At 36.0% G+C, this 23291-nt stretch overlaps 1 protein-coding gene, 1 long non-coding RNA gene and 1 pseudogene across 2 annotated transcripts; all 3 read right to left on the bottom strand.

Moving 5' to 3' along the window:
* Positions 1-6118: 6118 nt before the first annotated feature.
* Positions 6119-11928, bottom strand: LOC145142169 (uncharacterized). The gene is made up of 13 exons (XR_013723296.1): positions 11313-11928; positions 11073-11120; positions 10822-10900; positions 10340-10733; positions 10186-10240; positions 9554-9672; positions 9030-9111; positions 8834-8948; positions 8321-8752; positions 8174-8234; positions 7968-8074; positions 6232-6289; positions 6119-6154 (listed from the first exon to the last, which is right to left on the bottom strand). It is a non-coding gene; the product is annotated as an uncharacterized LOC145142169 (long non-coding RNA).
* A 2519-nt stretch (positions 11929-14447) lies between these two features.
* LOC145114575 (uncharacterized) lies at positions 14448-19480 on the bottom strand (annotated as a pseudogene).
* On the bottom strand, positions 16194-18857 carry LOC145142002 (uncharacterized). The gene has a single exon (XM_079074753.1). It carries the CDS (start codon positions 18381-18383, stop codon positions 17619-17621), a length of 765 nt encoding a protein of 254 aa, XP_078930879.1. The 5' UTR covers positions 18384-18857; the 3' UTR covers positions 16194-17618.
* Positions 19481-23291: the final 3811 nt, after the last annotated feature.

Below are 23291 nucleotides of genomic sequence, written 5' to 3'. Positions count from 1 at the left end.
AGTGTTGTGAATCTGACTAAGATCGCTCGACAAATCCAACTTGTACGCCACATTGCCAACCCTGGAAATCACCTGAAAAGGTCCAATGAATCGGGGACCCAATTTCCCCCTCTTCCTAAAGCGTATCACACCCTTCCAGGGTGAGACCTTTAGAAGCACCATATCGCCGACCTGAAACTCCAACTCTGATCGGCATCGGTCGGCATAGCTTTTCTGCCGACTCTGAGCGGTCTGCAGTCTCTGTCTGATCTGTTGGATAAGCTCCATTGTCGGAAGGACTACTTCGGTCCTTCCCATAACCCTGTGACCAACCTCTCCCCAACAAACCGGGGTGCGACACCTCCGACCAAACAAGAGCTCAAATGGCGGAGCACCAATGCTGGAGTGGTAACTGTTGTTGTAGGAGAACTCAACAAGAGGTAGGTAGGAATCCCAACTCCCACCAAAATCAATAACACAGACCCGCAACATATCCTTAAGGGTCTGTATAGTCCGCTCACTCTGGTCGTCGGTCTGCAGATGATAAGCAGTGCCGAAATGTAATCTCGTGCCCAGTTCCTCATGGAACTTCTGCCAGAATCGGGAAGTGAACCGAATATCTCGGTCAGAAACAATGGATACCGGGACCCCATGGCGAGCAACGATCTCCCGAACTTAAACTTCGACCAACTTTTCGGCCGAAGAATTCTCCCGGATAGCCAAAAAGTGGGCACTTTTTGTCAATCGATCCACGATGACACATATAACATCAAAATCCTTTTCCGTCTTCGGCAACTTGGTAATAAAATCGATGGTGATCTGCTCCTATTTCCACATGAGAACCTCCATAGGCTGCAGCTTGCCATGCGGCCTCTGATGCTCGGCCTTGACCATCCTGCAGTTCAAGAACCTCTCGACATACCAAGCTATCTCTCTTTTCATGCACGACCACCAGTAACTCAATCTCAAATCCCGATACATCTTGGAGGCCCCCGGGTGTATAGAAAAACGAGACTTATGAGCCTCTTCCAACACAATCTGTTTGATCCCACCAGAAACTGGAACCCAAACCCGACCACACCGGGACAACAACCCTTGACTATCTGTGACAAATCTGTCTATCTCACCCCTGATTCGTTCCTGTTTCCAATTCTCCTTCCATACTCCCTTTACCTGAGCCTCTCTGATCAAACCCAAAAGCGGAGAATCAACGGATATCCTCATACACATCTCCCTAACCGAAGACCCAACCGACTTGCGGCTCAAAGCATCCGCTACCACATCAAAATAAAGGTTGGGGTTATGTGGGGAATGTTCTCTGGGGTAGAGGTTGATGAATGAGACGAAACCCTAGGGAAGTGTGCCTTAAATAGCTCCAAATCCTTAGGCTTTTAGGGTTTTGGCCCAACAGGCCCACCGTGTTGTGGCTAGGCTATAACTGTACCGCCATTTAAATGATGTGGTTACGTCGCGGAGTGTCTCCAGCATCACGTCGTGGCCAATCAAAATCACAACTTAATTAATTTGAAGCCAAACGTTTAATACTTGAAGATAGGTGTTACAGATAGTTTAGTCAGTGGTATTGACCTTATATATTTAACTACTAACAAATGTAACAGTACATAACTTATATCAATAGAATCGTCAAAATTTAGTTTTAATTTACAAAACATATTTATTGGTTGATGACATTTTGTACCCCTCTACTTTTTAAAAAACTTTGTAAAATAACATTTTTCACCTCTCTACTTTTAAAATGTCACTTTGACCTCCTCCACTTTGAACTTTTTAAAATATCACTTTCACCCCCCGCTCTATTTTGTAATCTTTCCTGCTTATCTCCCTTAGTATACATAATATGATTTTCTTTAATAACTTTCATTCGTTATAAAAAAAACTAATTTTTACGTGCTTATTTTTATGTATGCGTCAGTGTAAATTCGAGGTGGTTAACGTTTCGATGTAAATGTAGAACTTTTGTTCGTTAATTTATAAAAAAAAGAAATTACGTACTTTTTTATGTACGTGCCGGTATAAATTCGATTTTGTCTAGATTTCAATGTATTTTTTGACGTTTTCATGCTTATTTTTTATGTGTGTTTCCTACGAATAAGTCGGGTCATGTATGATACGTTTTTTATTATTTAATGTTTGTTCGTTAACTTACAAAAAATCTTACTTAGTTATTTTTATGTACGTGTCGGTATAAATTCTAGTTTCTTTATGTTTTCATGCTTATTTTTATGTACGTTTCGTACATATGAATTTTGTCACATAAAATACGCTTTCATTTGATGGTATATATTGAAGTTAGTCGGTTGCACCGACCTTGTATATTTATCTACTGTCACACCCCAAAACCGGAACGGCGGAAACGTTCTGGGGCGGAGGACGTCATGCGTAGTATCACAAAAATTGTATAGCAAGCATAGTAAACACAACCAAACATTGATTACAAATATGAAAAGTGTTTACATCAGTTTGAAACTTGTTTTAAATACATCAAAAGTGTGTAATATATAGAAAACATGACTCTTATTGCTCCGGCTCCTCTAAATCCAAGATGTACCTGTCTACTGATTTCCTGAGAATACAAGCAGTTTGAAGAGTATCAGCATAAAGCTGGTGAGTTCATAAGCATTTAGTTTTGGTGGAAAATGTTCTTTGAAACCTTTTGAAAAGTGTTCCTCAAGAAAATCCTATATTTTCTTATGAAAAGCATGTTTGTAAACCCATTCCTTCCATGACTTCCAGATTCATACAAGCTATGTACAATCCAAGGAATCATGGAATGAATATGAATATCTATTAGTAGAAAATAAACCATCAGTTTTAGAGATGTCGGTGTTATCCTGGGAAAATCCCATATTTTCCCTAAAAACAGTTATCCGTCCTAGAGTTAGAGATGCAAGTTTAGAAATCCCTGATTACTATCAGTATATGTAAAAGTAGTTTTATTACTTAAAATAAAACAAATGAAGAGTAGAGTCCGTAAACCAAAGTTAGTTTATACTTATTTGCGAGTCGTATAACCATACTTGATATGACCTAGAGACCTTTATAACGTTCTTCAGGCGTTTAAGCTAAATGACATTTGTTCACCTCAGGCATGCATGCGTCACTGTAGCTAGCAGTTCAGGTGTGGGATTGTCATTCCCGAATAGATCTATTCACAAATCTCACGCTCTCCCTCCAGGAGACTCTGGTTATACTGAGATAGGATTTAACCCTGTACACCTAAGGGTACAGTTTCGAAGTAGAGCCTCACAATTCTGTATAATTTAGTTTACATGCTAGAAACAGTATAAAAATAATTATCCTTGAATAATAGTACTTTATACTCCTTAGAAAATATATAACATAAACTAAATCTGTCATAGTTTATATATATTCATCCATGAAATCTGATTTGGTAAAAACTGCCTAGAGAGTTATCCCAAACTATACCCATTATAGTTTATTAGAGTTGATATGGAAAATGCTTTGTAAAAACCTTTTTGAAAGCTATGAAGTTAGATTTCCAAAATAGAAGTTTCCCTTATGTTCAACATATTACAAAAAGAGATAAAATATCCGAATATGTTATTAAACGTGGAAATCGTTGGACTGCATTAATAAGTTTAAAACTTAATAAAATACTTTGAGTTTGGCTTGTATCCCCCCCTAAAAACATTAAAAACACGGAAAATGTAGGGGTATGAACTCACCTCGGGCGATTTGAATGAAGGATCGATACGGAATGCGGGATGTTCAAGTGAAGCCTTGAACACGATTTGATCCTAATTAACAAGTAATGACACATAAAGGAGTCAAATGATGGTATTTCACCACTAGATGTGATGGAGAACCACTCTAAGAACTTGAAACTACTCGCACTAAGTGTTAGGACCTTAAAGGATTGCATGAGGGGAGTATATGGCCACCTTAATGGTGTGTGCGGCCATGGGTGTGCGGCCCAAGGGGTGTGCGGCCGTACACTCATGTTGGAAAGTGTCTTTGAGGTCCATACTTGCATCCATGAAGTGTCCTAGGTCCATACTTAGTTGTAGTACAAGTTTAGGGTCCTAAAAATGGGTTTGTGGTCCTAGAATGTGTGTGTGGTCGCACACAAGGGTGTGTGGTCGCACACAAGGGTGTGTGGTCGCACACTTGGGTGTGTGGCCGCACACAAGGAGTGTGCTGCCGCACAAGGGTGTGTGCGGTCGTACGCCCCACATGAAAATGTCCAAAAAGGCCAATTCTAAGGTATAGGAAGGCTATGGTCATGTCTAACTCGAAGATGGAAGTCCAACTCTCACTTTGGAGGGTCTTTTTGGAGTGTGCGGCCAACCTTATGAAGGTGTGCGGCCGCACTCCTTCAAAGAGTGAAGGACATGTCGATTTTTGTACACTTAAGGCTTAGATGAAGTGGTTCTTCAAGTACAACAAGCTAAGGGATGGATTACTCACGTTTTTGAAGCCTTGGGAGGGTTTGCGGTTGAAGAGTCTTGAGAGAAAAGGTGTTGTGTGCTGCCAGGATGTTAAAGGAATGAAAGGAAAGGGGTCTACCCTTTATATAGGGGTGTGAGTGCTGTCAAAAAGTGAGTGTGCTGCCGAGGGAGTGGGTGTGCGGCCGTACACTCCTCCTAGAGGTGTGTATGGCCCGGTTTTCTCACTATACGACACTCTGACTCATTCTTAAACTCAACCTTGGTCATAATCAAGATTAGAACACTTAAATGAACCCTTAAACAGTACAAGAAATCAACAAAACAAGTTGAATATTGACTGAATTGACTAAGTGTACAAGATAGAAGTTCCGGGTTGTCACATCTACCAACAAATGCAAATGTACATACATTTTTATCAATACAACGAGCATTCAGTTTACAAAACGGATTGACACTGCCGCAACACACAACGGGTAAAATCCTAATTTATAATTGAAAAGTACATTAAAATTCTAAAGCATTGAAATTTTCTATCTGAGATAAAATATGGTTGAATAAGTCCTTTAATTTAACACGGTTTACATTAGAAATCGAATAAAAAATAAGAAAATGTTGAAAGTATGAATAAGAAAGGGTACTGCTATATGTACCTCCTTATTTACATAAATTGTCAAATCATTGGTGTATAAACACACTCACCTACTCATACATGGGATCCAGGAAACAATCGGAGATATGTATAAAATTAGATATAAGAAACCATATAATATAGTTTTCCCCTGACAACTGGGTCAAATAGTCTTAGGTTTTTGTTATCACCATAAAGAAAACTAAAGCCGTTAGTTTTTGAAAGATTTCCATAACTTTAAGCTTTTAAGAAAATGAGTATCGACTTTAGATATAAAAGTGTCAGAATTGTCCCAATTTAGCATCGAAGTACTAATCTTGTTTAATTACTTATTAAATTTTTTATTTTTTCATTATTTAGTCATCGAGACATATTGTAACAAGTTTACCGGTTATTGTCGAACATTACATGGCATGCCATATAGGTTAATTCTCATGACCTTCGTCCATATAGCATTGACGTGGCATCCATATGAATTTTTAAAATAATAAAATTTATATTATTATTAGTGCCTAAATACTTGAGGGACCATTTATATAGTTGACTTAAAAGGAAAATAAAAACTTCAAGATAAGCAGGAAGGGAGAAACTTTGCCATGATGAAAGATTGATGGAAAGAGAAAAAGGTTTTACTATTTAAGAAAGAAAAAAATGAAGGGGCGGTGGAAAGAAAAGAATAAATTCTATTTTTTGTCATTTAGTTTCATAATTTGTCCAACAAAAATAATTTTAGAGAAAAATATTTTTAAATTCCATGTAAATGCTACAGGAAAAGAATAAATTATATTTTTTGTCTTTTAGTTTCATAATTTGTCCAATAAAACTAATTTTAGAGAAAAATATTTTTAAATTCCATGTAAACTAGATGGGAATCATGTGCGCCCGTTGGCGCTGAGTCATATTTTTTTTTGTTCTTTCAGGTTGTATATGTGCTGCAGCATACCATTATATTGATGAAGATATATTTAACATACAAGAGATTTTTGGATAGGTCTTATATAGAAATTTAGGAATGGAAGTCAACATCATGTTTCAATTTGAAAGAAGAAGATATACTTTATGCAGTAATAACTACATCTGTCCCAAATCCTTTTAGTCTCAAATTCGCCAACTATATCTAAATAAATTAAAAAAAACCGCGTTATTTAAAAAAGAATTTAATGTTGGATTGAATTATGAAATTATAAAAGATACCTTCACTAGATTTTGTGCTTCTCGTCACTGATCCATAGAATTGCTTGAAGAAAGAATGCTTCAAATTTGATCATTAATTAATTAGGAGACAAAATTGCAAAAATGGTCCTTGTGGTTGGCAAATTTATGTGCTTTCGGTCCAAAATGAAATATTGGTGCACCACCGGTCCAAATTTGGATATCTTGTGTAGTTTTGGTCCTTATGGTTATCATTTTTTGTGGTTTTGGTCCATACTCTACCTAAAATGACGATTATGCCCTTAACCGATTGTTTTTTTAATTTTGTTCCTATTATTTTAATTAAAAAAACCAAAAAACCCACCCCACCTCTCTTAAGTAACACCCCACCCCCACCCTCTCTCTCTCTCTCTCTAATGTTGTTAAAGATCCATCACTGGCCTTCAACCCACTGCCTCCACCATCGTCGACCATTGCTACCTCAAAAACTTCAATCAACCATCGTCACCACATCTTCCTTCCTCAATAGATTCGCATCCATAAAAATCCATATCATATCAGGTGTTTGTGGTGGGACATGATTGGGGCACAACTGTCGCTCGACATCTAGTCTTTTCCGGCCAGATAGAGTCAAGGGAATCATTTCTCTTGGTATTCCATTGTTTTCTAGATCCCCAAGCATGTAGAGTGCAGTCTGATTTTTTGTGCATTTTATTGGTTTCACAACATAAAAAATGAAAGATCAAACCCATTTCGTAATCAACGAGAAAGGGAGTGGCAGAAAGCCACCCTTGTTTATCTATTCGAGCCACCATAATCAGTCGTCATCTCCATCACCGTTATCATAACACCACCACCTGTTAAATCTGCATCACAGGAAAAAAAATCCCACCTACCCTACCCTAATTGTCGGAGAAGACAACCGGTTAACATCTTCTCCCCAAATAAAACTGAAATTCGATACTAGACCACATCACACCAAATCAAGAACAAACCTGGAACCTGCAACAAATATCAAAACCTGAGAATCTTTTTTCAGGTAAAAAACTTAGCCCCCTCTAAATCCAAAATCGAAAATAATCAGCCCCCGTCGAGAAGGCATGACAAACGCAGGTGGTTGGGGAGATTGTCGACGATGGTTTTCTAGTTCACTGGTGATGAAAAACGTTGGAGCTTCTAGAGCTCTTTCTCAGCCGGTGATGGGAGGGAAGAGAGATAGCTCCAACGAGATATGGGTTTCAGGTCTGAGAAAGAGAGGCATCTGGTGGGGGATAACGGTGGAGAAGATGGAGATGGTCGGAGAAGGATGGTGATGGGGGCGAACGTTGATGGCAGGAGGAGGTCAGGTGGAGGTGTTCTTGATGGTATGTGTTTGTGTGTGTTTTAAAGAAGTAGCAACAGACGAAGGGGGGAGAGAGAGCGAGCGAGCGAGAGAGAGGGCCCTTCTTTTAGAGTAAATTATCTTTTTTTTATATAATAAATAATAAATGAACTAAAAGAAAAGGAAAACGGAAAGGAAAACGGAATTCAGGAGGGGTATAAAAGTCTTTTCAGGTGTAAAGGGACCAAAATCACTAAAAAGATCCAATTTTGGACCAATGGTGCACCAACATTTCATTCTGGACCAAAAGCACATAAATTTGCCAACCACAGGGACCATTTTTGCAATTTTGTCTAATTAGGATAACATAATTAATAAAGATTTGAAGAACAAATTAAATTGGGGGGAAAAGATAATTAATTAATGGTGAAGCTGAAACAATATGATAATAACTTACCAGCCAACCTAAAAGAGCTGATCGTTTGCCAAAACCCAAGAACCGGTTCCTGATGATATCATGATTTCTAACATCTGTTATTGTCGGTTCTTGAACTACATGAAATTCTTCAGATTTGATATCCATAAAATGAAATGGAAGTATAAAAATTAGAGAGATCATGAAATCGATAGTAGCTATATTGTGGTCGATATAACTTTAATCACCTTGTGTAGTGTTGAGATTTTCTTCTCTGATAGATGTTTCCCACTGCTTCCATTGGCGTATCTATATATTAATACGTTATTAAAAAAAATACACTACTCAATCAAGTGAAAGAAAACAGTTTCCAGGAGATCATAAAATTTACTAACCTTAAACCTTCCAAATACAACAGTGAGAACAGAAAATGTCACATGTACAACTGCTACTATGAAAATAAAGATGTGTAGATGATGCAGGACCTTGCCTGATAACAATGGCACCTTATTCTGTACTTGGAGAATGAATAGTGTGAATATTTGTACTATTTATTGGATAAATCAAGTTTTTCATTGTTGTACAAAAGCTAGATTGATTTGATTACCCTCTCAGCACAGTAACGTACTGAAGTTTCTTTATCTCCGAGCAATTGGCGAATAGTAGATGATTTTTTTTTACTTGGGATCAATCATCTTTTCTTTTGCTTTCAACGGGCAAGGAAGAAAGTGTTCCATGGTCGTCTTGTTCACACAGATGTTAACAATCCTATCTTGACAAACAGACAATTCATAATAGTAGTGAAATAAACCTTAACAGCATCAACTCTGCACCAAAAAGCAATAAAACTAATCAACAACTGGTGCACCAAAAAATACTAATAATGAAAAAGTTAAAAAGTTACCAACCTGATCGCCCATCTGTACAAGATCTAATTAGATTAATATGAGGTTTCTGACGTCCCGTCTTCACCCTCGTTTAAAACCATTGCCGTTTTCATACATTTTCTTGTAGTTTTCGTGACTACAAAATATTAAATCAAATAATAATAAATTAATTAATGTCAAAAACCGGTAACCAAAGGTTAAGGTTAAGAAAGCATACCATTCTCTGTCTAATCTCAAGACGGAGCTTTACTGAATTTGGCATGTCATATTCACCGTTCTCAAGGTGTCGTTCGTCTGGCCTAAGTATATGTTCATATCAAGATTTATTTATAATCAACAAAAAAATATGAATATCAATCATTTGTCTTTACGTTCCTTATACTTCTAGCTTTCTTTTGTTATAAAGTAAGCATCTTTATGTGTTATTCTTGTTTGCATAAAGAGCGGAAGTCATGATCTTCTTATTGAGCTACAGTTTCTCATTTCATATGGTACATTGCTATTTTACACATTTTGCTAAAATGAGATTTATAAAAGAGCAGTTTCGTCATTGCTCATCAACATCTCCAAAAAGATAAAGATCTTTTATATGTTGAAAAGTAAGATTAAGATTTTCAACACTAACCCCGACATTGATGGTTTAAACAAAACATTAGATTGGTAACCCATATGCATAATCTACACACACATACACACACAAAAAAAAACATTCAGCTAATTATAACGACAACTGTAACTTACCATAGCCAAATCTTTGAGCGGGTAATTGCAATTGTGGATAATACCAGATTAGATTGGTTGCCTAAAAAAAGCCCATGATGGTAACTGACATCATTGCAGGTTGAAAAGAACACCAAAATCTGAAAATCATAAAAGGATTGTTTTCTATAAATAGGGGTAAAATGGGCATTGACTTTCTTAAACTGTAAACATGAAAACTATATGTAGTTATGATAAAAAGATGAAAACTACATTCGGTTAACGTTTATAGAAGTAGGGGTAAAATGGGCATTAATGGATTAATTTTTTTTTTAACATTAAGGTTGATGTTTAAATGCAATTGACTTTCTTAAATTGTAATTAATTTTTGATTTAGTTAAAAAGGCACAGAAAGAACCGAACCTGTCGTAGAAGGAGTTAGGCAAGGACAGAACCGACTGAACAGACATCAATTGTGGTTGTGTATTCAGTTGCCCCGAATACAAGTTCAGGTGCACAGTAATATTATGAACATATATACAATATATACAAAGATAAGTTGCATATAAATGACAAATGTGAAATTTTTCTATCTCTTTCTTGTGTTAAAATAAAAGATATTAGTCTAGGAAGCCTTATAACGAATATTTTAAATAAATGGGGAAAATGCATACCTAAAACTACAGATTCAACCGACGGTTGTTGCTCCACCAACGATTGTTGCTCCAACTACAGAAAATAACAATGTATGTTCACTAAAATATATAGCATCCTACTTCCACTGCTAAAATTGGTTAGCTATTTTAAAGTATAATGAGAACAACTTACCTATTTTACCCTTTTGCAGACTTTTTTTTCGTCTGATTGCATTTCATTTCTAAGTCAATTAAGACATTTGTTTAAATAATTATCATAACTTTTTTGTTTAATCCTAACACTCTGTGTGCTTCCTTTTGTTTCTTGCTTGATTTAATTCACTTATGTGTAAGACAGCATAACCAAAAAGTTAGATGAAATGATGAAAAAAGATTATACTTTTGTCTGGTACAATCCACCTAAAAAAATGTAAGATTTCAACAAAAATAAACAACACCATTATAAATTAAAAAATTACCCTTCTTTTGCTCTACCAATACCCATATCACTTGGACTTGGATGTTTGTCTGCTTGGAATATCTACAATGCCCTGTGTAGTGTTGACTCCACTGTAAGGAATTTGTTTCTGCATTCCAAATGCAAAAATTATATAGGCAGAACCATGAGATTTTACTATGAAGAAATTAAAAGTTATTCACAAAGTCAATATTAACCTTGTAGTCTTGTACAATCCCATTGGAAAATCACAAAATGAAAGTCAAACGAAATTTAACGCAACACATAAAATCCAATCTGCAAGAAAATATTTCAAAGATGGAAGTTTAAGTTAGAAACTGATTAGTTGGGTAGTGAATCAAGCCCTAAAATAAGCAGATGCAACAGATATCATTAACAAAATTAAACAAAATAAACAATCAAATTTCAATGAAACCTAAAACTGTGTCTTTCAATTCACTAAACCAACCTAATATTGAAACAAAACTCTTCCTCGTCCCTTTCAATTCTTTGAAACCTGCAAAAGAAACAAATACAAAAAGAATTTTATACCAGATATATTAAATTCCAAAAAAGCATAACACAATCTGTTAGAAAGGGGGAGTGTTAGGGTTCAAGCAATTCACTAAGGGCGCTGATGATGAGAACGTTTAAATAAGAAACAAAAAGAAAAAAAAGGATGGAGTAGAAGGCGGACGATTCCTCTAACCTGGGCAATGGTCGTCGACAATCGGAAGACGAGAAACGGTCTGATGGTTGTGGTGACTGTTTCGGCGAGTAAGAAGCAGAGAAGTCACAACACGGAGTTCGGTGTTCTTCGGTAGGCAGAAAAGATGAAAATTCGGAGGCGGTGTCGTCTACGGTTCAACTGGTTTGATGTTGGCTGACGACGGCCAATAGGAGACGCGGTGAACTGAACGGCGGTGGCGATTGTGTTCGATTGAAGGGGCGGCTCCAAGCGTTAATCGAATGGAGACAACGAACACTGTCGTTGGTTCTAGGCGTTGCAAAGAATCAATCCATTTCTCAAGCAAGAAATAAACTTTTTCTAGTGATGACTGCTTTGATATATGAGAATAAAAGGCGGTGGAGTATTGTGGTGTTAAAAGTATTGTGGTGTTAAAATGAGAATAAAAGGCGGTATTGTGGTGTTAAAAGTATTGTGGTGTTAAAATGAGAATAAAAGGCGGTGGAGTCAAAGGCGGTGGAGAGGAAGTGCTAAGATGCGAAAGTAGTAAAAGCATTATGGGGTTAAAATGAGAATAAAAAGTTAAGTGGCAAAAGATGAAAGAGAAAAAAAGTTACTGTTCCTCAACTTTTTAAGAATTAATAGTATATACAATGCTATAGGAAAAGAATAAATTATATTTTTTGTCTTTTAGTTTCATAATTTGTCAAATAAAAATAATTTTAGAGAAAAGTATTTTTAAATTCCATGTAAATGGTACGTAACATGTATGGATGTAAATGGTAAGATGGTAATATGTTAGGGGTGAGCATAATAACCGAAAAACCGAACCAAAACCAAATTAACCGATATAACCGAACCATTTTAAAAACCATTGGTTCGGTTTCTACTTTTTGTTAACCGATAACTAACGGTTCGGTTATGGTTTTACAGGTTAACCGAACCACTAACTTTATATTTTAAAATATAAAAATTATAGTTTATATATAAAATAATGTAGTCAAACTTATTTAAGACTCATTAAAATTTTAAAATATAATTCATTAATCCTCACTTATCAGGAGACAAACGTGTAATGAAACCATCAAAGGTTGATCACACAGACACACATAATCTTTCAATCATGCATTGAGTTAGATTATTAATTATTGTTGTAATTCCTAATAGGATAATTCTATAATTTGTAAACATTATTGACAATTAGTTTAATCTTCATAATCCTAATCGGAGACTTCTCACACCGTTAATCCTAATCAAATATTGTTTTGACTTTATAGTACTATTCGAAGGATTTTTTGACTTTATAATCAAGACTTCTAGGTAACTTTAGTTTTTAGTTCTTCTTGACTTTGTGATATATTAAGAATGTATTTTTTTTGAATTTTTTGGTTTTTTTATTTACTGTTTTTGACTTAATCACATTGAATATATATGAGTTATTGGCTTTTTTTTTAATCCAGATAACACATAATATGAATGTTTGACTATTTTATTTTATAGTTTTTTTTTAATCGCATCGAACGTGTATGAATTTTTGGCTTTATTTTAATGTTAATATCAATTATCAATATATGAAATTATTAATGTTAATTATTTTAATGTTTTATATTTTTATTGAATATTTTTTATTTTGAATGTGATTATGTGTTATCTCACTCTAAGTATCAAATGTACACATTTTATTCTATTACTATAAGTTAGGTCACAAACATTGGCATTGAAGAATTTTTTGTATTCTCTTTTCATTCTTATGCCAATATACTTTCGCCATTTATATTATTTTGAACATTATGGTTAACCAATTTTAACTATTAACCATAACCAATATTAACCAATGTACCCAATGACTACCAAAATGAATTAACCAATCATGATGGTTATGGTTCGGTTTTGACCAATAACCGAACCAAAACGCCCCATACACACCCCTATAATATGTTGAGCATGTTATAGTGGCTAAAACATGATAAATTTGAAATTTAAAATAATTAATCAGCACGATTAAAACTCAATGCTAAAGAGGACGAGTATTAGGTGTTGTTTGTTTTTTCTGAGGCAAAATGTCTGCAGTCTGCGGACCACATCTGTAGACCTCTGCAGTAGAAGAGGCGGACCAAACGTCTGCAGTCTGAAAAAAGAAGACTGTTTATTTTTTAACATCTGCGGGCTACTAAAATAAACTGAAATCTAAATAAACTGGTTTTTTTAAACTTCAAAGTGATTTTTTAATATTTTTATGACTTTGTTATAAATAATTAACGAATCTAGATCAACTTTTATGCATTATTGTATAAAAAATAAAAATAAAAATGGTATTAATTAACGTATATATTTGATAAAAACCAACAACTTTGGTTGCAAAGTTATAACTAAACATTACAACTAGTGATCGAAGAATTTGATACATAAATAGATGGAAATAAACTTCGATTTTTTCAATTATATCCATTAAAAACGTACCATAAATATTTTCTCGAGAAATTGACGATACTGTATTAAATAATGTTTTACAAAATTTGGCCAAAAAATATAAGAATATATTATGATTTTTTTCCATATTTATATAAACAACTTCAACGACTATTATATTGTAATAAATCTTTATTTATAAATTTGTCAAAAATATCATGTTTGTATCGTTGAACGTTTTTTTTTATGTTTTGTAACTTTTTTTTTCAAATTGTTTATCATTAATAAAGTTGGAAAAAATATAAATTAAAAAAAACTTAAAAAAAATAAATATATATATGTTTTTTTTAGGCTAGAAGATGTCTGAAGATGTTAGAAGACTTTGGTCCACATCTGCGCCAAGAAGAGGGCGCGCAGACATTTTTAGGTCTGTAGTCTTCAAAAAAACAAACAGTCTGCGAAGACTAATGTCTGCGCGTGGTCTGCGCGGCACAGACAGAAGAGGCCACGCAGATCTGCAGACAAAAAATAAACACTACCTTAGACTTTTATGATAAAAAAACAAATACTTTTTAAGAAAAAAAGAAAAAGATAAGGTTTTGTTTTATAGTAGGAAACTATTAACTATTAACTTTTACTTTTAGATAAACTTTTATTTTCTTATCTACAAGGATACTTCACATAGCCTTTATCAAATAGTTTTTTTGAACTTTTAGTTTTTTGATATTTTAGGTTTTTACTAATTGCTTTTGCCGTACTCTTTCCCACGCTTCATTTCATACAAAATCGTTAAATGCGTTTCAAATTCACATAGCAATAAAACTACATATAAAAATCGGCAAGTTTACAAAAACCTCACAACATCTACAATACAACATGACCCAATAAAAACATGAAAACCACACCTACACATCATCCTGTTTATTCCACCTCAACCTCCTTCCTCGTTCCCACATCTCCATTGCCACCGGAAGTCATCTCAGCCTCCGCCACCACCGGCGGCAACTGCTCGTAGGCCACCGTCCGCCTTGGCAAAACCCTAAACTTTCCAAAATCAAGAACCTCCACAAGCCTCTCATAACTAAACTACTGTTGAACATGTACTACAACCGCAAGAAGAATTGCAATGACAGGAATCCCAATATCCCCGAACTTTGAATAAAAATCAAGATGCGGATTCACAAACTCATAATCCTCAGAAAAATACGGGTTCGGGATCGCGGTCCGAATGTAATCATAAACATGAGGAAGAAGTCGAATCACAGTTAACCCGATAAAATACGATTTTCGTAACGGTTTGCAATTAATTTGCCAAATTAAGTTACCAATAACTTGTGGAAGCAAAAAGAAATCTTGAACCAAACCCACATACTCCTCAAATTCAGCAAGCCATTGTTGTAGGTTATGAACCACAAGCACACATACAAACCCGAGCACATGAACCAGCCCGGTAACTATAAGAACCCGTCGATCAGACGGCACACGGGTCGGTTCATGTGGGGCCCGCGTCTGTAACCGGATTCGGGCCCTCCAAACTTTCTGGTAAAGCCGCAATGTTAGCGAGAATGAAACCAGTACAAGAATCTTGACCGTGTAATCGATGACCCGAACCATTTGACTTTTTTCAAGAACCGAAGACTTTTCGTAAGATTCCGTTTTTTTAAAAAGCGCTTCGGCCCCCGTAACTAAGGGAATCCCGTATCCAACCGCTTGGACCGATAACATCACGAGTGAAACAAACGGGATCGCATCCGCATTCTCTTTGATGTAAAACAATCCGGTTAAAATAAAACCGATTGCAACCGAAAGTGTAAGAAGTTGTAAAATTCCCTCTACACCTCTTCTAGAAAGAATATCTTCCCGTTGAGCCCGATACATAATCGGAACTGTTTGAAGGTTGACCGGTTTGAAAAACAATTGGTCAAACTCGTTTCGTTGACTCGAAATTGAAATCCTAGCCGTTCGATTAACCATACAACGGGTCGCAGTAGGCGGGTACGATATCACAACTTCAATCAAACAATCCAACCCGTTTTCAAGATCCATACTCTCGTATAAAACATTCCATGAGGCCCGTACGTCCCGACACCCAACTAAATACATTTTCCCAACAACCGGATAATACAACCCTTCGACCAAAAGATCCGAAACATTCCCATATTGCCCTTCGAAGAGCGAAAGTTGACCCGATACATTCAATAGGAGCTGTCGTTCGGTGTATGTCGATTTAGCGTGATACAGTGTGTCTTCTTCTGTAATTGAATCGTTTTGTAGAGACTAGTAATGACCGAATAACAGGCCAAGTGAGAGAGTCTCAAATTGCACATCGGTTCTTAAAAAACGATTAGGCCCGGAATCAGGGACCGCAGGGTGGTGACGTGTAAGATCTTCAGATAAAAGTGACAAACCAACGAGATAGAAATCGGCATCTTCGACTTTCGGGAACGTTAAAAATGACTTTTTAATCACGGTTTAGAAGCTGAAAGGCTCGTGTTTTTCGAGAATTGTTCCTGCTAAATCGATCTTGGAATACATATAATACGGATGAGATTCCGTGTACTGATCGTATAATTCAAAAGGGCGTACAAGTTTCTCAAACGTTAACGGAAAAAAAGATAAATTCCCATCTTTTAAACTAGAAATTGTCCCGAGAATTATGCTTCTTTGTTTAATGGAAAACGAGAGCGGAATGTATAAACAGATACGGGAATCGCACCCGATTCCGATTCCATCTTTATCGACAATTCCAAGGCAACCAATTATACAAAGCTGCCCGCTTGATGATTCCCACATCCCTTCAGCCGAAAGTGTCATATTATTCAACCCGGTTCGCTGACCCGCATTGTAATGATCCTCAAATGGAGAAACAACCCGAATAACCGCTTCAACCTTCGTAAATTTACTCTTTTGACCCTTTGAAGGCGATTCTTCACATCGAACGTCTTGAAGACTAAGGTGTTGTTTGTTTTTTCTGAGGCAAAATGTCTGCAGTCTGCGGACCACTTCTATAGACCTCTGCAGCAGAAGAGGTGGACCAAACGTCTGCAGTATGAAAAAAGAAGAATGTTTGTTTTTTTAACATCTACAAGCTACTAAAATAAGCTAAAATCTAAATAAACTGATTGTTCTAACTACAAAGTGATTTTTTAATATTTTTATAACTTTATTATCAATAATTAACAAATCTAGATCAACTTTTATGTATTATTGTATAAAAAGTGAAAATAAAAATGGTACAAATTAACGTATATATTTGATAAAAACCAACAATTTTGGTCGCAAAGTTATACCTAAACATTGTAATTGTGAATCAAAGAATTTGATACATAAATTGAGGAAATAAACTTCGATTTTTTCAATTAAATCAATTAAAATCGTACCATAAATATATTTCTAAGAAATTGACGATATTGTATTACATAATGTTTTATAAAATTTGGCACAAAAAATATAAGAATATATTATGATTTTTTTCATATTTATATAAACAACTTCAATGACCATTATTCTAATGAATTTTTATTTATAAATTTGTGAAAAATCTCATATTTGTGTCGTCGAATTTTTTTTTTTAAGTATTGTAACTTTTTTTTTCAATTTGTTTATCATTAATAAAGTTGGAATAAATATAAATTCAAAAAAACTAAAAAAAAAAATCAAGATATATGTGTTTTTTTAAGCTAGAAGATGTTTGAATATGTTAGAAGACTCTGGTCCACATCTGCGCCAAGAAGATGGCGCGCAGACATTTTTAGGTCTGCAGTCTTCAAAAAAACAAACAGGCTGTGAAGACTAATGTTCTGCGCGTGGTCTGCGTCGCGCAAACAGAAGAGGCTAAGAAGATCTGCGGGCAAAAAACAAACACCACCTAAGTCTTACACCTTTGAAGCTACCGTTTGTCGCTTTTATACGGGAATCCTACTCAAACGGGCCCAATTTGCTGCAAATTTCATCCGTTTGGTTGCATTTCCAATTCGGGACAACGGTTAATGGATCTTGACCCGTGAAACGTTCAAGAATAAGGCAAAAATCAGCTCCTTTGTACAAACCGAGCCCCGTATTTGTAAAATTATCTTTGTAAGGGTATGGTGTGCAAGCTTTTGAAACGAGATTTTCGGAGGTAAACTCGTAATTTGCAGAAGCACTTAAAGAAGATGAGATTTTTACTTCATCGAAGTATTTTTGGCTTGATTTTGCGTTTAAACTTTTCAAACTACCATAGATAGTTCTTTTTGTTAAAGTAAAAGCTTTGGGGTAACGAACAACAAGTAAAATCCGGTCATCTTGAATGAGTGGTGGTTGGTTTATGTACCCCGGTTCTTTAACCCAGTCCCATGGGTTACTGGAATCAGGGTAACGATAGGGCAACATGGCGTTCCCTAATAAACACATTACAGTTTCACCATCGTTTCCTTCGGAATCGGATACAATCCCTTGGAATGGAATCGTTAATTCCGAATGCCCCGGGTATATGTTAAACATTGGGTTATTACTGTAGGGTTTTGCTCCGTACAATCCCCCAATTGTTATTGCAACCTGTAAGATCCCGTTGATGCTGACTGAGTTTTTGGATCGATGGGCTCGGTCTACATCAGTAACCCAGAAGGAAACCAAGTTCAATGATGAATTTGGATCCCATGAGCCATCTGACCCATTTAGTTTGTGATGATCATCAAATGGCATCAATGGAGCTTTATCTAACTCCTGTCACCAATCTCCATTAATGAACGACATTTTGTCTTCTGTACAATCTTTTTCCGTAGGGTTTTTGGTTAGAATCTGGAGGCATGATCGAAGAACATTCTTTTTTTACTTCGTCTATTCTATCGTATTTGAAGGTCATAGGGGGTTCTTTTGTAGATCTTAGATCCCCAAACCCATTAGGATCAATACCAATCGCTGCGTTCACTAACCTAATGCAGAGAATCAAGATAAACCCTAACATGAAAACACTCTTCATGGAAGGAATTTGAACAAGTCAACGTTTTTCAAGATTTTTTTGATAGCCGTTTGCTGATTCTTAATCAAGACCAGGACATAGGACTGGGGATTGAAGAGATCGCAAAATTAACTCAAAATAAGTAATAAATTTGGGGGCAAAAGACTAGAGTTCAGTGGGTATGGTTTAAATCGATTCAGTCACCTGAAAGCTAACCTGGAACCACTGCGAAGTATCTGTTGGAAGATCGAGTTTAATGATTGACTGGATCTTTGAGTTCTTTTTACTTCTGATTGTACGAGATCTGTGGGTTGATTTGGAAGAAGATATGTAGGCGAAAGAAGAAGGAAAAGTGAAGTTGAAGTCAACTCAAAACTGAAAATGGTAGGAAGTGATTGTCTAACGATTTTTATTTTTCCTTTGGAGTAATATTGATCGTCAAATTTAGTGAAATTCTATCAAAAACATATATATAAATTTAATATCCTTAGACTTTACTCTATAACGTGATTTAGGTTTAAAATATAAGGGTAACTTCATATATAATTTTATTATGATTCAAAATATCTTTGTCTGATCTAAAATTTAAATGTTATATATATTTTATTAGCTTTTTAAATATCTTATATGTCAATTTTTAATTTTTATTTTTTAAATGTTTTCTAATCAGTTTTTATATTTTTAAGATATTATAATTTATAAAAGAATGCAAATTGACCATACTGTCCTTAAATATCAAAACTCTTTTGACATAAAATGGATAGACCATATTGCCCCTCAGTAGCCTGACACCCGTCTTTAATGATCGGGAGATGCCTTTTGAAATTGGAACGAGAGCCATAGTCCAACGCTCAATCTTCGTCACCTTGGAGACTATGTTCAACAACGAAGAATCTCCTGGGGAAGAAAGGAATCGAAAGGGAGTCCCTAAAGGTAATGTCAAACATGGAAGGCGGTTGCAAATTTTACCTTTTGATTACTCAATTATGAGCATAACCCAACCGGTTCCCTTATCCGATGATGCAAAAACGGGAAGGTAAGGGTGCGTTTAGTTGCGGAAAAATGGGCCGTTTTCCGGAAAAATTTTCCAAGAAAAATGAGAATTTTGAAAATGCGTTTAGTTCGTCTATTTTTCTAAATTTTTGACGGAAAATGAAAATTTTCCGTTTTCTAAAATTACAAAGAAGTTGCAAATTTTTGGAAAACCAATAATCATTGTTTTCCACATTTTTCTAATTCCAAAATTTTTCTAAAATATAAACACCCACTCCCACCCCATCCACCTCTATCTACCCTCACCTTAACACCCCCAACCCACCACACCCCTACCTACCTACACTCACTCCCAAGCCCACCCCCACCCCCACAAACACACACACACACACACACACCCACACACACACCCACAAACACACACACACACACACCAACCCCCACAAACACACACACCCACACGCACACACACACACCAACCCCCACAAACACACACACACACACCCACACCCACCCCTACTCCCATAAACACACACACACACCCACCCCCACCCCCACAAACACACACACACACACACCCACACCCACCCCCACCCCCACAAACACACATACACACACACCAACTGTTAGTGGATCACATGTTACATTGTATTAGTTCCTTATATTTCTAGATAGCCCATTGTGTAAGCCTTGTATGTATTGGCCCAAGTGGCTTTGTATTTATACGTATGTTCATGTATATGTGTGTTATGGGAAAAACACGGTTTAGCATGCATAACACACATATACATTAACATACGTATAAATACAAAGCCACTTGGGCCAATACATACAAGGCTTACACAATGGGCTGTCTAGAAATATAAGGAACTATAATAATGTAACATGTGATCCACACACACCAACCCCCACAAACACACACACACACAAACTCACACCCACCCACACACACACACACCCAACACCACTACCACAATCACCGACCTACCATCACCATCACCACCATCACTACCCCATCACCATCACCACCACCACCGCCGCCGCCACCCAGCTGCCACTGCCACCACCACCACCGCCGCCGCCACCCCGCTGCCACCACTGCCCCTCGCCGCTGCCCCCACCACCACCATCGTCCCCACGCCCACCCTACCACCGCTACCGTTTTCTAAAAATGAAAACCGATAGAAAAATACACATCTAAACATGTTTTCTAATTTTCTAAAACTGAAAATGAAAAATGAATAAGTTTTAACTAAACGCGTTTTCTAAATTTTCCAATGAAAGCCGAAAACGGAAAACGAAAACTGAAAAGGGAAAACGAAAAACGGAAAATGAAAACTGTTTTTCCGTAACTAAACGCAACCTAAAGTTCTTGGGAGATTTTCAGATAAAGAGTTTCAGGGAGTGAAAGATGTAAGGATTGAAGTTGCAGCTTGGCTTCACATGTTTGCTCTCTGACAGGCATTTAGGGAGGAAGAGGAGAATGGTTGATTAGTATGTTGTTCCTAAGATTTTGATGTGTGATAGGGAGTGAAAGATGGAGCCACAAGTCTGTAGCCTCATTATTAAATACATGGTGATGTACTACCCAAGTCAGGAACTATGTGGAGTTCACAATAATGACAAAGAAAGAAAACGGTTCACTAGTGCTTCAGTGGTTACTAGTTGTGAGGATTTGAAGGAATTCATGTGGTTGCGTTTCTTTTTATCCTTATCATAACCTATTTTGGTAATGCATGTGGGTTGCACTATCTTGAAGAAATATAAGAGTGTGGGTACGCATTGCTGAATTTGTGAAGCTGTTGGGCTGTGGCGGAGGCTTGTACATGGGGGAATCTTCCAACAAATGGTTGTTATTATGGAGCTATTATTCTATAATAACACTTGTTGTTATTATGGTATTCACTGGTAAGGATTTTTGATTTTTGTTATTATGGAGCCATGTGTGGCTTCGATTTTTGATTTTAAACAGGAAGTCAAAGGAAGAAGAAGATATGTGCATTTTGACAAGACTCGTAAGGATGGAACTTCGATGATGTTTCTGTTGGATAAGGTGTCTAAGTCCATAACGTATTTGGTATATACTTGACCCGACCCGGCATGGTCCATTTGGGTTGCACTTCACCCAAACTAGTTATGGATAATTTTATGAGAGTTGTATACTTACGATTTATTAATATATTATAAGTTATAATATATTAATATAAAGTCATGTTACTTAATTAGTTTTAATCTTGAATTAATTATGAATTAATTTAGTGATTAAAAGGAAGACTAATTAAATCATGGGCTATTATATTTATATGGTGTGGGCTAACACTCATTTGGGAATGGGCTAAGCTTATATGGAAGTCCATGGATGATCCATGGAGCTTTTACCCATGGATCCTTGGAAGAGGAAAAGACATGGGTTATTAGGGTTTCACCCTAACCATGAACACTATATAAACAAGCTTATGTTGCATGAAAAAGACACTAATGTGTGTGTAAGTGTGGTGGCCAAAATCAAGAGTTAGTATACTCTCTCATACATTTTCCAAGTTTGTGGTGATTTGTGATTTCCATTTGAGGCATCCACATTATTGGTGTTTGGCTCTCAAACTCCAAGGAATCAACAATCAACAAAAGGTATGTAATTCATCTAGTTCTTTTATGGATAAAAGTACCCCATGCCATGCTAGATAGGTTATAAACCTTGGAAAATAATATTTTGCATGTATCTTAGACAAACATAGATCCAAGGTTTAATAGGGTTGCATGTACACTTAGGAAGTGTTAGAATGCTCAAAACCCAACAGTTGTATCAGAGCCTAGGCTTGTTTGTTTGATACTTGATGCAAAATAGTGATAAAAGGTCAATTTTTTGCTGTCTGACTGATGAACTCGCCGAGTCCATGGGGGGACTCGCCGAGTTCATGTGTAAAATCATCCTATTCGCCGAGTAGGTTCGTGCACTCGGCGAGTAGGAGCCTCAGAATGCAGATTTTCGACTTTTGCTGCTGGAAATGGACTAGAAACATTACCCTAAACTGTTTTGGTGTTTTAAAACTTGTTTTAGTTGGTGTAATGGTTGTTCTAATCCATTTACAATAGCTTATATCAAAATTTCATGCTTTGTATGTGTTCATATAATTCTTGAAACTTTGATGATCATGTTCATGTTCTTATGAATTTAGAAGATGATAGGAATTATTTGCTGAATTGTTTAGGATTAATTCTTGATCATTTATGTGTTTTAATGGAGTCTATAATTTGTCCTTAAGTTATGGATATCCAAAGGTCACTTCTTTTAAACACACACTTAAAACACATAAGTTACATGGAAATGAAGAGTCTTCATTTTTATGAACCTTTAATTCATAAGTTATGAAATGAAAAGTTTTGAATAGTTTCAAAACTTGTCCTCAAGTTTTGGAATTTGTAAAGTTACACACACTTTAATATACTTTAATTCCAAACCCTTAGAGTTTTAAAAGTTAAAATTCAACCCTTATACTATTTATAACATTAATGGTTAATTATTATATATATGTATAAGATCAAAGTCGTCTTACCGCTAGTACGCCTCATTCACGAAGCCAGTCTATAAGGTGGGTATAAGGTTGTTGCCTATAAAATGGCAACTTAATGGGTGTCCACTCTCACCCACCGCTTGCTTG

Source organism: Lactuca virosa, chromosome 1 (genome assembly GCF_052849685.1).
Source record: "Lactuca virosa cultivar CGN04683 chromosome 1, Lactuca_virosa_CGN04683_v6, whole genome shotgun sequence".
Lineage (NCBI taxonomy): Eukaryota > Viridiplantae > Streptophyta > Magnoliopsida > Asterales > Asteraceae > Lactuca > Lactuca virosa.
Note: the sequence above shows the minus strand (reverse complement) of the source record. Positions and strands in the feature narration are given on the sequence as shown.

Bases quoted from the DNA above. Each gene is read 5' to 3' on its own strand.
- LOC145142002 (XM_079074753.1), bottom strand. From the start codon at position 18,383: ATGCCATTTGATGATCATCACAAACTAAATGGGTCAGATGGCTCATGG.